Genomic DNA, 14,188 nt, shown 5'->3' on the forward strand with positions numbered 1-14,188 from the left:
TTTTCATTATCCGTTTTCAACCCGAACCATATCCGACCCGACTCGCCCGTTTGCCACTCCTAGTTCCAGTTTATGTGAACCTATTTCTTTTTGGGTCTGTTCCAAAAAAACCTGATCCCTTTCTAAATTTGGAAACAATTTAACTTAAACTTACAATTTTATCCTTAATGAGAAGCTTTTACAACAGACAAATACGCTGTGCCCCTTTTGACTTGTTTAGGATCACAAATTCCAAAAATCTTCTTTTTTTTAAACTACGTGCCCAGTCAAACAGGTTCACATAAATTGTTTGGAAGGGAGGGAGTAATACTTTTGGTGTCGCTCTAGGCTATTTTTGCTAGGTTAGACCTATCTTGTCTTACACAATTTTAAGGTGTTCTCGTGTGTAGGCTGTCATTGCCATTTCACTTACAAGCTTAGCTATTTAGCGTACAACTGTGCTTCAGTGGAGTAGTAACAACTTAACACAAAACCAATGGGGAGCCTTGGTCTCAAACCTATTGATACAAAGACCCAAATAGATAAAATGGGCATGACTAATGGCCAAAATAACAGCAAGGTGGTGGTGGTAGAAGAGGAGCAAAAAGAGCAAGTACTGCAATTTGAGCCAGCAAGCCCAGCTACACGCTTGTTCCATACTAAATCCCTCAGTTGCCACATTATTGCCATCTTAGGTTGCACTACAAAGATCAATGTCGATCTCATCAAGAAGGGCCTCGAGTCCACTCTTCTCAATCACCCTCGCTTCACCAGTATACCGGTACGTTTTGTAAAAAAAAGTTTTTCTCTTGAGTTTAACTTCTACACGTACGTCCATTAGATCACCTAAAAGATAATATGTCCATAAAAAATGACATTACAAATTACCCTGTTGCAACATGTTAATTTACATTGTTAGTGCAATGAGCTAAATTCTTATTATCTTGTTGTTGTTACTGCTTCTTTTCTATGGCTTCTACCGTATTTCTTGTTCACTACTATTGTGCTTATGCTTTCCTTGAACCGAAGATCCACTGAAAAATAGTCTCTCTATCTCCACAAGATAGGGGTAAGGTCTGCATACACATTACTTTACTCAGATCTTACTATGTGGGATTACAATGGGTAAATTGTTGTTGTAGTTGTTAGTGCAACGAGCTATATTCCTATGCTATTCTTCACATTTTATAGAGACACATTCTTTGTGCTCCAATTGCTTATAATTATGTTTCTAATACTTTCGTTTGCCAAAAAAATAAAAGGTGGTGGATGAAAAGAAAGGTGTAAGGAAGTGGAAGCAAACAACGGTAAATGTGGGAAACCATATGGTATGTCCAGATTTAGACCCGAACATGGATTCACCAAATGAATTCGTAGAAAACTACACGTCAAGTCTAACAACAATACCAATGGACATGACAAAGCCACTGTGGGAAGTACACATTCTGAATGTGAAGACATCTGAAGCAGAAGCCACAGGGATTCTTAAATTGCACCATTCTATTGGGGATGGCATGTCCATTATTTCATTAATCTTAGCATGCACTAGAAAAGCTTCAGATCCAGAAGCATTGCCCACTATACCAACAAGTTCCAAAAAAGAAAGTTCTGACGAGGCTGGATTTTTTAAGCAGTTTTGTTTTTCTGTTTGGTTTTTGTTGATGGTGTTTTGGAATACATTGGTGGATGCTATTATGTTTTTCGCAACCGTTTTGTTTCTTAAGGACACAGAAACTCCGATAAAAGGAGGAGCAGGGGTTAAGCATAATCCTAAGAGACTTGTGCACAGGACTATTAGCCTTGACGACATGAAAATAGTCAAGAATGCCTTGAACTTGGTAAGGCCGCATACTCTCTTTTTCTTTTCCCTTTCATATATTTCATTTTTAGTACGTCTATATAAAAGAATGACATCTTTATATATTTAAAGATAATTTAAATTTTAAAATTTTAATTTATCATTAATGACATAATTTATATATACGTAATATCATAGCATATTCGGGATTACAATTAGTTTCAAAAACCTTTATATACTTCTTTCTTTAACTTTATGTCCCGTCAAATACCTCACATAAATGAAACAAATAGAGTATATATCTCTTATTGTTGTCTTCTTTTAGCTACCGTCTGGCCATAAATTTTCAAATTTGTTTTTAAAAACCTGATATGGTCATAGTATATATCTCTTACTGCTAGCTTTTCTTCTTTTATACACTGTCTGTTTCAATTTATGTGAACTTATTTCCTTTTAAATCTCTTTAAAAATGAATGATCTCTTTTCATATTTGAAAACAATTTACTTTTATAGAATGATTTATAGTTACACAAAATAAATGTGCCTCATTTTACACAGAAAAGCTTCTCTCTTTTTTTTTTTAACTCTATACTCAATCAAATAGGTTCATATAAATTAAAACGGAGGAAGTATAAGTTAACTTATTTTATATTGTAAATACCAGGCCATTTAAGAGATAATTATACATAATCAATCATAACAAATTAGTAAACTAAAAAAATACAACAAGTTACATGCTGTGTGTAAAAGTACACTAATAAAATTGTAAAAATTCTTAACGGTAAGTGCATTTAAGTCATTTAATATATATATAGAGAGACACACCTAATTTATCTTGGGAAAGGTTACTATTCTCATATCTACTGCAATTTATGTTTTATTTTAGTTCCATTAAAATCTGTACGTCCAATTGCTCCTTTTTAATAGGGTGGAAGACCAATCGATTAACTAGTCCGAATCGGAATTTGTGTTGCAGTTTGTGGGGCAACAGAAATCTACTATCCTCATAATTAATAGCTCCCACTATTAGCTTTTACCTCCTGTTAATCATCAATACTGCTGTACTTGGCTTAGTTTGGATTTGGAATTTTCTTTAAATCATAATTCTAATGCGATCTTTTCTTTTAATTCCTGTTAATTATGCACATATAGTTATACATTTTTCTTCTTTCCTTTTTGTATTTCACATGTTCATATTTTGTTTTCTCTGATTATACTATTATGGTTTTTGTAGACAATTAATGATGTAGTGATGGGCATAGCGCAAGCTGGTATCTCAAGATATCTGAATAGAAGATATGGTATGTTTTCCCACTCCTTATATTTAATCTACTCCAACACCTTACTGTTTTGTGTCTGTTAGCTTGTGGTCAAAGAGCAACTGTACATATTCTATATGCATTTTATTTGATACGTGTGGAAACACAGTATTATCATTCCAAACCTTATTTTGTTTATAATTACAGGTAGTTTTTTTTGCTTATAATCCATGTGGTAAAACCATTATGCCTCTTCACTATAGTAATTAAGGGTGTGTTTGATATGAAGGAAAATATTTTTTGAAAAATGTTTTTCAATTTTCCTATGTTGGTTGGCTTAAATGTTTTGGAAAATATTTTTCTCATGAACCCTATCAAGAGAAGGGAAAATATTTTCCAACACTCTTTTCCAACCTTCCTCCCATTCCCCATCCCCACCAAACCCACCAACCCACCCCAACTCCACCTACCCCAACCCTACCCCACCCCACCCTACCCTCGCTCCACCACACCCCCACCCCCCTAAGTAGAAATATTATTAATAGTACTTTCTTTTCTTGTTATAGATAGAGTTTTTTTTTTTTAAATTTCAACAAATAAGTTTTTCTTTTCGCGATATACAAAAATGTTTATTTTTTCATTTTAACAAAAAAAAAGTACTTTTTTCATGATGTTAAAAAAATATTTTCTTTCATTTCAACAAAATTATATAATAAATAGTATTTTCTTTTATTTCAACAAAATGGGTATTTTCTTTTCATGATGTACAAAAAGTATTTTCTTTCAACAAAATGAGTACTTTATATTCATGTTATAGAAATTGTACTTTCTTTTTCAACCAAAAAAAAGAGTATTTTTTAGTTATGGAGCACAAATTTCAACGTTGTTTTTGCGTAAAAAAAGTAAAGCAACACGTTAGTTCCTTTGGGTTTGTATGAATTTTTAGAAAAATAATTAAATTGTTGAAGAAGAGAAAATAAGTGATAAAGCCACTCATTTTTCATGAAAATATTTTTTAGGAAAACATTTTCCTTCATACCAAACACACCCCAAATGGGGTCGGTTTCAACTTTCATGTGAATAGCAACTTCACTTTTTTGGTGGTGATACAGATTTTTTGTAGAGTTTTAACTATACCGTTAAAAAAAAAATCTTTATATATTGAAGTCACTTATAAGATAATTAGTTTTAATATACGTGTGTTGCACGTGTGTGTAGCGTCGTCACTCAATTAAAACTATACACATTGATGTTAAAATAAAGTATAATATTTGTATAAATGATGAAAGTAAATGTTATTACATTGACACAATAATTGAATTCAATATGTTCTGACCATGCAAAGATGATGAATTTAGTTTAATTAATTGGACATTATTTTATAATTATACATATCTTATAATATGAGATACAAATATGTTAAATTGTTTATCACCAGATATATCTTTAGGAATACATTTTGTCTTCTATTATTTCATCCTCATTTCTTTAAGTTTGCATTTTAACCAATTTAACTCTTAGAACTATAATTGAATTTGTTTTATTTTCAGATTTCTTTCATCGCCAATATCATTTTATGATAAATAATTTCTGTATTCTAAAATTGTGTAAACTTGAAAATTTATTTTACCTATATGATGAATATGGGAAGAATGAAATTGGATTATTTTGCTAATTAGTTAATTTAAATACTTAATTATCTTTAAAATATTTAAAAAATTTTAGAGGATTCAAATTCTTATCATTAGCTCATACCATATATTAAATATTTATTTATAACAAATTTTATTGACAGAAAAATATATTTTTAAATGATAAATATTCGAACTTTTGTACTTTATATTATCGATGCGTTACTGCAAATGACTTTTGTCAATCACTTTTTTTTCCTCTCTTTCTTGCTATTATTAAATATTTTTGTAATTACATATTTAATTATGTTTTAAAATCTACAATAATATTTATATCTAAGCAAATTATTAATCGAAGAATAAAACTAATTGTCAGTAAACGAATCTCACATAGATTACTTAGACCATTTACAATTTAATTACAAATTGGGATAAACGACCAAGCAAAATGTTTTCTCTTTCTTTAATATTTTCTTTATTTTATTTTGTTTACATAATAATCGCTCATTTAAAATTTAACACAATTAAACAATCTCTTTTGAGCTTAATAACGTTTAATTAGAGACAATTATAGGCATAAAGATTCCAGTTTTATTCAATCATACTTTAATTCTAGGATTTATATAAGGTAAAATATTAATGATATTAAAGTTCTAAATATAAGGTTATCACTTAATTCAAATAAGGAAAGGTTAAATAAATAAAATTTGATTCCATTTTAAACTCTTAAATATTAGCAAGAATAATAATCAAATGACTATTTTGTCTAGTGTGAACTATATTCTAAAAGGGTGAAAAAGACAAACGACATTTCGCTAAGTACCTTCGTACTTTTAATATAGTATGAATTACATGTTCACTTATGTTACTAGTATAAATTGGTAACTAACTTGATCAGAACAGTAATTAACCTATTAGAATAGATTAAAATTCAATTATCATGTAAAAAAATCTTTATAGTTATATAACATAAAACCTTTTTTGAATTAAGATTGAACCTTATCTTATGCTACATTAAGCATTAACCTGATCACTACGAACATTCAATAAGATTCAGATTATTTAGTTCTTTGTTGTTTTGTGTTTTTTTTTTGGTTAGGACAAATCATATATGTAAGAAAAGCTAACATTAGATCATATTTAATCCAATTTAAGTTTGTCATTAATGGAAAATATATACCAACTAGCCATTCCCTAACAAAAAGAAGGGCTGCTTCTGTAGTGTTTTTTCTAAGTACTGCATTCGTATTCAATTTCTGTTTTTCTACATTTATCAAACATCCATTAACTTTCAACTTCCCATATTTTTACAATCAAATTTTACTAATAATAGGCAACAAAAATGGGAGAGGAAGCAGCAAAACAAATAATCTGCCCAAGAACATTCGTCTTAGAGGATCTATTGTTTTCAACATCAGACCTTCTGGTGGAATTAAGGTAACTGCATCTCTTCTACTCCCAAAAAAAAAATCAAATAAGTACCTAGTTAAAATTTGATATGTTGGGAGTATTTCTTTATCACAGTGGCGTAGGCAGAATTTTTCATAAGCGGTGTCACTATTTCTAGTAAGAGGCCCATAACAGTCAAAAAATATTTTGTAGAGCCAAGGGAGTTCAAACCAAGACCTCTTACATTAATCTTGAAGCTATCGACCACTAGACTATTGAGTTGTTTTGTTGCATGAGGTGTCACTTTTATAGGTTTTATCTTGTATTTCTGTTTTACTTATTATTTTATATATATAAATAGTAAAACATTTCGACGAAGCGGTGTCCCGTGACACTGCTTGGTGCCATGTAAATCCGCCCCTGCTTTATCCTAAGGGGTCGTTTGGTAGGGCGTATAAGAATAATGCTGAATAATGTGTATTGGTAATGCATGGATTAGTAATGCATGGGTTAGTAATGCAAGCATTAATTATGCAGATATTATTTCTTATCTACTTTTTGGTGTAGTGTATTAAAATTATAATGCATTGCATAATTTTTAAGAAAAATATTTTTTTACAAAAATGCCCTCCATATTCTCTAGTTTTAATGAACTTTAAGGATAATTTTGTCTTTAACCATTCTAAATAGCCTCGGTATTACTAATGTCATGATTTTCTATGCATTACTTATACATAGGATAATACCAAGTATGATGTTAGTTATACACATGTTGAAAAATTATACTACCAAACAAGGTATTAGTAATTTTTTCTAATACCTCCGACCAAACGACCCCTAAGTGTTTTACTGTAGTCCTTCAGATCTGACATTAAGGCGATAAATGAGATCAGGTTCTAGCAGAGATGATGGAGAAAAAATCAAAGGCAAAATGGGGTAATAAAATTGGATATGTGCTGACCCCATTACCCATTAGCTTACCTGATAACCCCTTGGATTATATTCACCAAGCTAAAGCCATTATCGACAAAAAGAAGCTCTCTCTTGAATCCAGGTTCTCTTTTGCCGCTGCTAAGCTAACCCAAGATATATTCGGATCCAATGTGAGTTCTTTTCTTTCTTTCTTTTAGAAAAGGGAATTGTTTTAAAAAAATTTAACATATGTAAACTTATACATTAATTTTCTTGTGTTATAATTTGAAAGGTGGCGGCTAAGCTCACAAACAGAGTTCTATCTCATACCACCATCTTATTATCAAACGTCGTCGGCCCTCAAGAAGAGATCACTTTTTTCGGGCATAAGTTAGCTTATGCTGCTCCTACAATTTGTGGACTCCCTCATGTTAGTATATTACCATTTACCCCTCTACTATATTTCAATATTTTAATTTTACTCTCAAAGGATATTAGAATGACGTGTCATATTTAACACCACAAATGTACTTTAGTTCAAATCAAAAAATTTAAAAGTTTTTCTACACTTTAAAATTTTATGACAAGTCAAAAGACATAAACAGAAAGGGAGGGAGTAATTGACTTTAATGATAGTACCTTCAATCACATAAAAAGAAATATAATTTGTACAACGGAAAATGTGAATAATGGTGATATGCAGAGTAGGAAATGTCATTTATGATTTTGGTTGCAGGCACTGATAATGCATTTCCAGAGTTACTGCAACAAAATGACTATTTCAATGTCTGTGGATCCGCTTGTGATTCCAGATCCATACCAGCTGTGCGATGACTTTGAGGACTCCCTTCAGATGTTTAAAAATGCAGTTATAAAAGAAAGTGCAGCAGCCGTGTAAACTTGATAATTGTTTGTTGGGGAGCTAGCAATTTGTTTTACAACTTTAGAGTTCCCTATTTGTATAACAAAAGGCAGATTCATCTTCCAAGTGCTTGTACTACTATTGATGTATGCAATATATATATATATATATATATATATATATATGTTCCAATGTTATTATTTACCCTTAAAATGGATAACAATTAAATTTGTATGGGATTTAAAGGATGCGTAATTTAATTTAACACAAATGATCAAAAAACAGTAAATAATTGAATTAAAAGGAGATAGAACGATCAAACCAAATGTGGCGAAGTAATTAAGTCTTACGTTAGACTCAAATGCTAAAGGTCGGTTTCAGTAGAACCTTCGGAATAGAACTCGGCTATAACTAAACGGATGAACATCTAAAGAACACTTGAACAATTACTAAAAGCCAGAATAAACTTATTGCTTTGATATGTGTGCCAGCAGTGACCCAAAAAATGAAAGGGTTCTCCTCTTTATATACCAGAGGACTTTAACCCTAATACAAGTCTAAATAAGGTAAAAATCTTTCCCTTCCTCTCCCGAAAACACGCTCTACCACAAAAACCGAGCGTGATCCGCGCTCTAATATCCGGCTGATGGCGGATATTTCGGCTCTTCGTTTGTCTTGTTTAGCCGTTTTTTTCTTTACCCTCAGTTCTTCACATTGCTCGAGCTGGAATCTCTGCGGGTTCAGCCATGCCCGATTCCTGACGTATCATTCGTCCGCTCCTGATTTTGATCTATGGGCACTTTCGGTCTCACTCGAGCTAGTAACAAGTAACGTTGTTCCTCGCTCTTCAACGAAAAATCGGGGGTAACTCTGTCCCCGATTTTACTCGTACACAGATACCCCTCACTTCTCGGGGAGCAGATTATTGGAGCGATGAGAAGTGACTAATTGACCCCGGTTCCTTCTCTCGCACACCATGAACAAGTTGACGAACTCCAACGTCTTATCAGTCACGTCGTTCTAACTTTGCACACACGTCAGCCGTTGGTTGATCACCTCTAGTAGTTATCGAATTCGAAACGTCACACATTCCTTACTCTTTTCCTATAAAAGTTCTGGTTTCCTATTTTTACTTTTTTTACTTTTTGATTTCGAACTTCCCTAGGTTACCCTCGAGTTTTTCATCTGTTCATCAATCCTTCAAATCTTCATAACATATTCTTCACATCTTCATATCTTCATATTTCATCTTCAAACCTTCATACCTTACCTTCAAATCTTCATACCAAATCTGTAAACCTTCATACCAAACCTTCATACCTTCATATTCTCATATAGAGATGGCTAAAACTTAAAATCGGTACCCCAAATTACTACACCGACAACTTCTTCCTCGGCCACCGGCACCGAGGCAGTGCCCCCGGTGGTAGCCCCGAGACCTCCCCTTACAGATTTCATCCTCAGAGGCTACTCTATAGATAACGACTTCAAGGTCCAGAAAGCCTCCGCGCAAGGAGAACGGTGTGAGGAAGCATGGTGGTACGTTTGCTCCATCACCGAGGAGACACTTAAAGTATTCCGAGAGGACTGCAAATAGGAAGGCAAAGACATAGTCATTCCTAGTCCCGACGAGGACATCACGACATACGCGGAAGGATATTTAAGTGTTTGCACGCATCCTTTCATGTTTGGTCTGGTTGATATGGTGATCCTCGAATTCTGTAAGAGGTATGAAATCTACCCCAGGCAAGTTCACCCGTCGTTTCGGAGGATCATGACCCTTCTCTGTCATTTTGCAAACAGCACGAATGAGCCTCCATTCATAGTCGATCACCTGCTCTGAGTTTACACCCCCCGAATCTTCTGAGGTAGGTTAATCAAACTTGCCCCTCGGGCAAAGAAAGCTCCCTTCTCCTGTATAGACAAAGACAGGGACCGAGATTAGCAAGGTAGGTTCCTCCAAATAAAGACCGAGGACCTAATTCCTTCTGGAGTTCATGTCGTTCCCCAAGAAGTGGAACCCAAATTGTAAGTATACTTCCTCTTAAGTTATCAAAGTCCCTTCTTGAACCTAATTTTCATTCTCATGACATATTTTATTTGATATACAGCTATCCGCCAAGTCCCCAACACGGTTCCACATTTCAGGGAGTTGGTCGAGGGCATATGCAAGTAGCTCACCTATTCCAAGCGTGAGTGGCGTAAGCTCTCCAAGGGCAAATGGAGGCTCGTTCTCATGGTGAGTGCCTTTTTTCTGGTTGAATCTTTCCCTGGTCGCTTTTTATTCTTTTATTGTCACGGCTAAGTCCTTTTTTTCACAGGCTTTCCCAAGACCACCAAACTTTGGGAAATCGCCGATGTCGTTACGACCCCGTCTATAAAACCCTCCACTTCTGTATAGCCCGTTGCCGAAGTAGAAGAAGAAGAAAAAGAAGAAGAAAAGATCCCCTGACTCCTCGGACGCTCCTGACGAGGCCAAGGGGAGGGAAAGGATTGTGCTCAGGGTTAGAAAGAGCACCAAAAAGACTTCGGGTGCCCGAGTCCCAGATTCGAAGCTATTCATCAGCTCAAGGACTTTAATGAGGATGACGATGGCATGGAGTTCGTCACTCACGAGTCGATCAATGTCGGCCAACAGTTAGTGGCCCTCGAGGGGGACACTCGAACGGCTGAAACCCTCATAGCTCGGGAACTCGAAGAAGAACACGTGGCTACTGCTTCGCAAGAAGCCCCTCCGGTCATGATAGCAGCTGCTTCCGAAGGTGATGCCATCATCAACATTCAAGCATCACCATCCTAGGTAGAGGCCACTTTAAATAAAGCTCGGTCCGTCGAAGAGAAAATCGACCGAAGCGTCCCGGGCTATGGATGATGCCCTTAACTCATTTTTTTAGGGCATGGACATCGGCACTCTAGAGGATTACTCTGGATTTGGCCACCTGGAGATCCCAAAAAGGGTCTTGCAACCGGGAGTAGGTGGGTCGAGTTCGAGCTCGAAACAGTTTCTGGCCACGAGTGTGGACCCTGAGCGAAAGAAGACGATCATGTTCACGGTGCCGGCGGATACTAACATGTTGTCCAGGACAATCGCAATGGCCAACTATCTCCATTATTTGGTGAAGAAGACCAAGTGAAATGAACGAGGTAGATGGCCCAAGTCTTTTCAATGAGGCCTGGCATGTGCTAAATCGGGTATACCCCTTTCCCTGTTTATTTCACCGAGTTCACGTCATCTTAGCTGTTTCTAACTATTTTCTTTCTCCATGTCCAAGGCCTCTGTGCTTCATCATGAAAGCTTTTACCGATCCAGGATGAAGGTAAGCCACCTCGAGTTCGAGCTCAAGGAACAAGTCCGGCAAATGGAGATGTACAATGTTCTCTATGAGCAGAAGGATGAAGTCCATTAGGGACATGACCGAGCTCCCTACTCTTCGGGCCGAGCTGGAGAAGTCCTAGAAGGAGGCCTCGAAAGCGAAGTAGGATCATGCTCTCCTGATCGATAAGGTAAGAGTGCTCCAGATTGATAATGAGAGGCTAAACGCTAATGCTAACGCCGCAACCTCACAGGTCCAAGAGAAGATAACTTTGATCGACCCGCTCAGGACCGAGATGGACGACGTCAAGGTATTTGAAGGGATTATTAATAAATATTCGAATAACTTAAATGTAAGAAAAATCAATTTTAAAGCTTTAAAATTATGAACACTTATATAACCATTATAAATTGGGTAAAATGGCAAAATGATATTTTGAAAGCATATGGAATACTTTATAAAATATGAGGGTAAAATTGAGTATCAACAATAATATCCGGCTGATGGCGGATATTTCGGCTCTCTGTTTGTCTTGTTTAACCAATTTTTCCTTTATCATCGGTTCTTCGCATTGCTCGAGCTGGAATCTCTCCTGGTTCAGCCATGCTCAATTCCCGATGTATCATTATCCGCTCCTGGTTCCGATCTGGGGGAACCCTCGGTCTCACTCGAGCTAGTAATGAGTAACGTTGTTTCTCGTTCTTCAACGAAAAATCAGGGATAACTCTATCTCTGATTTTACCCGTACACAGTTATAACTTTAAATTCCTTCTTTGTTTGAGCAATAGGCACTAGCATATGCAAAACTGGAAATGAAAAAACAAGTTGGGATTAATCGATGGGGTGTGCATGCAGTGGAAACTACAACCATTAATTAATATTAACCTTGAGTTGCCCACGGAGAGGACTAATATATAGTCGGAGTAATTCCTTTGACCTCATACAAGTACATGTATGCAATATAGGTTTTAAAAGCTTTTATTCTCTTTCATTCTCAATTATTTAAATAATTAAATGATTTTCTGTTAAAAAAACATGACTTAAGAATGATTGGGTGACAATTTGAACAATGGATTTCTTGATTTTCTTGTACTCAAATAATTAATATACTAGTACTTATTTCAGTAATTCCTAATTACATGCATCCCTTTGGAAAGAGTAGGTGAAGTTTCTGAAAAGGAGAGGGGCGAAGGCTGGGCTGGTGGATTTTGGGTGGGTTTCGATTTTTCTTTGTGTCATGTGAGATAAGAAATTTTAACAGGATGACCTTTTTAAGGATTGGTGTTTAATTTTGATCATATGTTGAAGAAAAAGTTATGCAAATATAACTTTCCGCCAGAACTTCTCTTTATTCTTTTCCTTTTTTCTTTTCTCTTACTTTTCTTCTTCATTATGAATTACGAGGTTACAACTGAAACTAAAAAATAGTTAGATACGTGGAGAAGAAATTGAAGACTCGTTGCTCATTTGTGGTTGAAATTGAATGGTAATTTTCCATTGCGCTTGTATTACTTGTTCCTAATGTTTAGGATTGGTTTGGTTGAAGAAAATTAAAGAAGACCATTATTGGGCTTTATTGAGTTTGGAAAAAAAACTTGTTGAATAAGGTAAGATGGATATATTGATTTTTGAAATTATGAGTTGAATCTAGCCATTGAAAATTGTTGGGATTGAAATTAGAAGGTTGGATATCAAGTTTGGAGTCATTTGAAGTTTATTTAGACTATTTTAAAGTAAAAATGTGCTGGACTTTTTACACGATAATTTATAGTGATCCCTGAGAATATGTGCTCAAGTTTTGATATTCCATACAATATCTAATCTATTCAAAAAAACTTTTCTGAAATAATTTCATTAGATTTTTCAAAGCATTACGAATGAAGATTAAATTTTTTAAAATGAAGATTAGTTGAGTTACTTTTTAATGAAAATTTTCTTTCACCCAAAAAATGCCAGCTTGCTCTAGCTTTGCGACTTGGTCTGCCTTCTTATGTATTTTGGAAATGAAACCGTCAATTTCATTTGTGTAACATTTCATTTGCGTATATATATATATATATATATATATATATATATATATATATATATATTCACTACCGAAGCGAAGAAAAGGCTGGATCAATCAAAGGGGGTACTACGAGCCCTCTGCCCCACGCATCTAACCAGCTCGCGTGGTTCACCGGTTCCACCGACTAGACCAAAAGAGTGATTCAGTCGATACAGATCACTTAGTGGAAAAGGAAGTGATCGAGCGATGACAACCAGGAGGTGGGCTTGGCTAAACAGGTGACACGTAGAACTGAGAGCAGACAAAAGTTGTGTCGGCAAATAATCGACACTGATTACAAAGTGCGTAACCTGTACAGGATGGATCTTGAAGGAAGCACAACCGATGGATAAGACTCAAAGGCTTGAAATCAGATAGCATTTAATGAGCAGTCGATATAGAGAATATCTTCATTCAAAGCCAGCCGTTATGCACCCATCAATGCCATCTTTGTTCTCATTCTAGGGTAGCTTGATTTTTAGATCTTGTCTCCCTAGGAATGGTTATAAATATCATATTGGCGACTCTTGTAGGCACATGAAACATTTTGCACACAAAAACTATAACATATTATTTTACGCTCAATCTAAAGAATTTTGCCATTGCTTTATCATTGTTTCTTCTTTTTCTCTAGGAAAGGCCGAGCTCAAATCAGGCTTGCTATTTTCTTTAATATCTATCATTAATCTTATTTTTGTTCTCATTTCTTTATCATGTTTGGATCAAATCGATTCGCTTGTCTATAAACCACACTATAAATTTGACTGTACCGTTTTACGGGTAAACAGTTTGGCGCCCACAGTGGGGCATATAGTCGTTCGTTTGTTACAAACGAATTTCAGTTTTTTCATAAGTAAAAGCCACATAAGATATGGCGACCAACAATGTCAACAACGTTCACAACATTGGAGCACATGATGAATGGGAAGAGGTGTCTTAGAGTGATGATTCCATCAACAAAACTCGCAATGATGGGATGTGACAACCCCGGCTTGCA

At 35.1% G+C, this 14,188-nt stretch overlaps 1 protein-coding gene across 1 annotated transcript; it reads left to right on the forward strand.

Annotated features, from left to right (window-relative positions):
* Nucleotides 1-466: 466 nt before the first annotated feature.
* On the forward strand, nt 467-8,010 carry LOC109208789 (O-acyltransferase WSD1-like). The gene is made up of 7 exons (XM_019371941.1): nt 467-760; nt 1,242-1,817; nt 3,012-3,078; nt 6,001-6,104; nt 6,950-7,159; nt 7,261-7,398; nt 7,705-8,010. The coding sequence occupies exons 1-7, from the start codon at nt 476-478 to the stop codon at nt 7,864-7,866; spliced, it is 1,542 nt and encodes a 513-aa protein (XP_019227486.1). The 5' UTR covers nt 467-475; the 3' UTR covers nt 7,867-8,010.
* The last annotated feature ends 6,178 nt before the right edge of the window (nt 8,011-14,188 follow it).

The sequence above is a fragment of the Nicotiana attenuata genome, unplaced genomic scaffold (genome assembly GCF_001879085.1).
Source record: "Nicotiana attenuata strain UT unplaced genomic scaffold, NIATTr2, whole genome shotgun sequence".
Classification (NCBI taxonomy): domain Eukaryota; kingdom Viridiplantae; phylum Streptophyta; class Magnoliopsida; order Solanales; family Solanaceae; genus Nicotiana; species Nicotiana attenuata.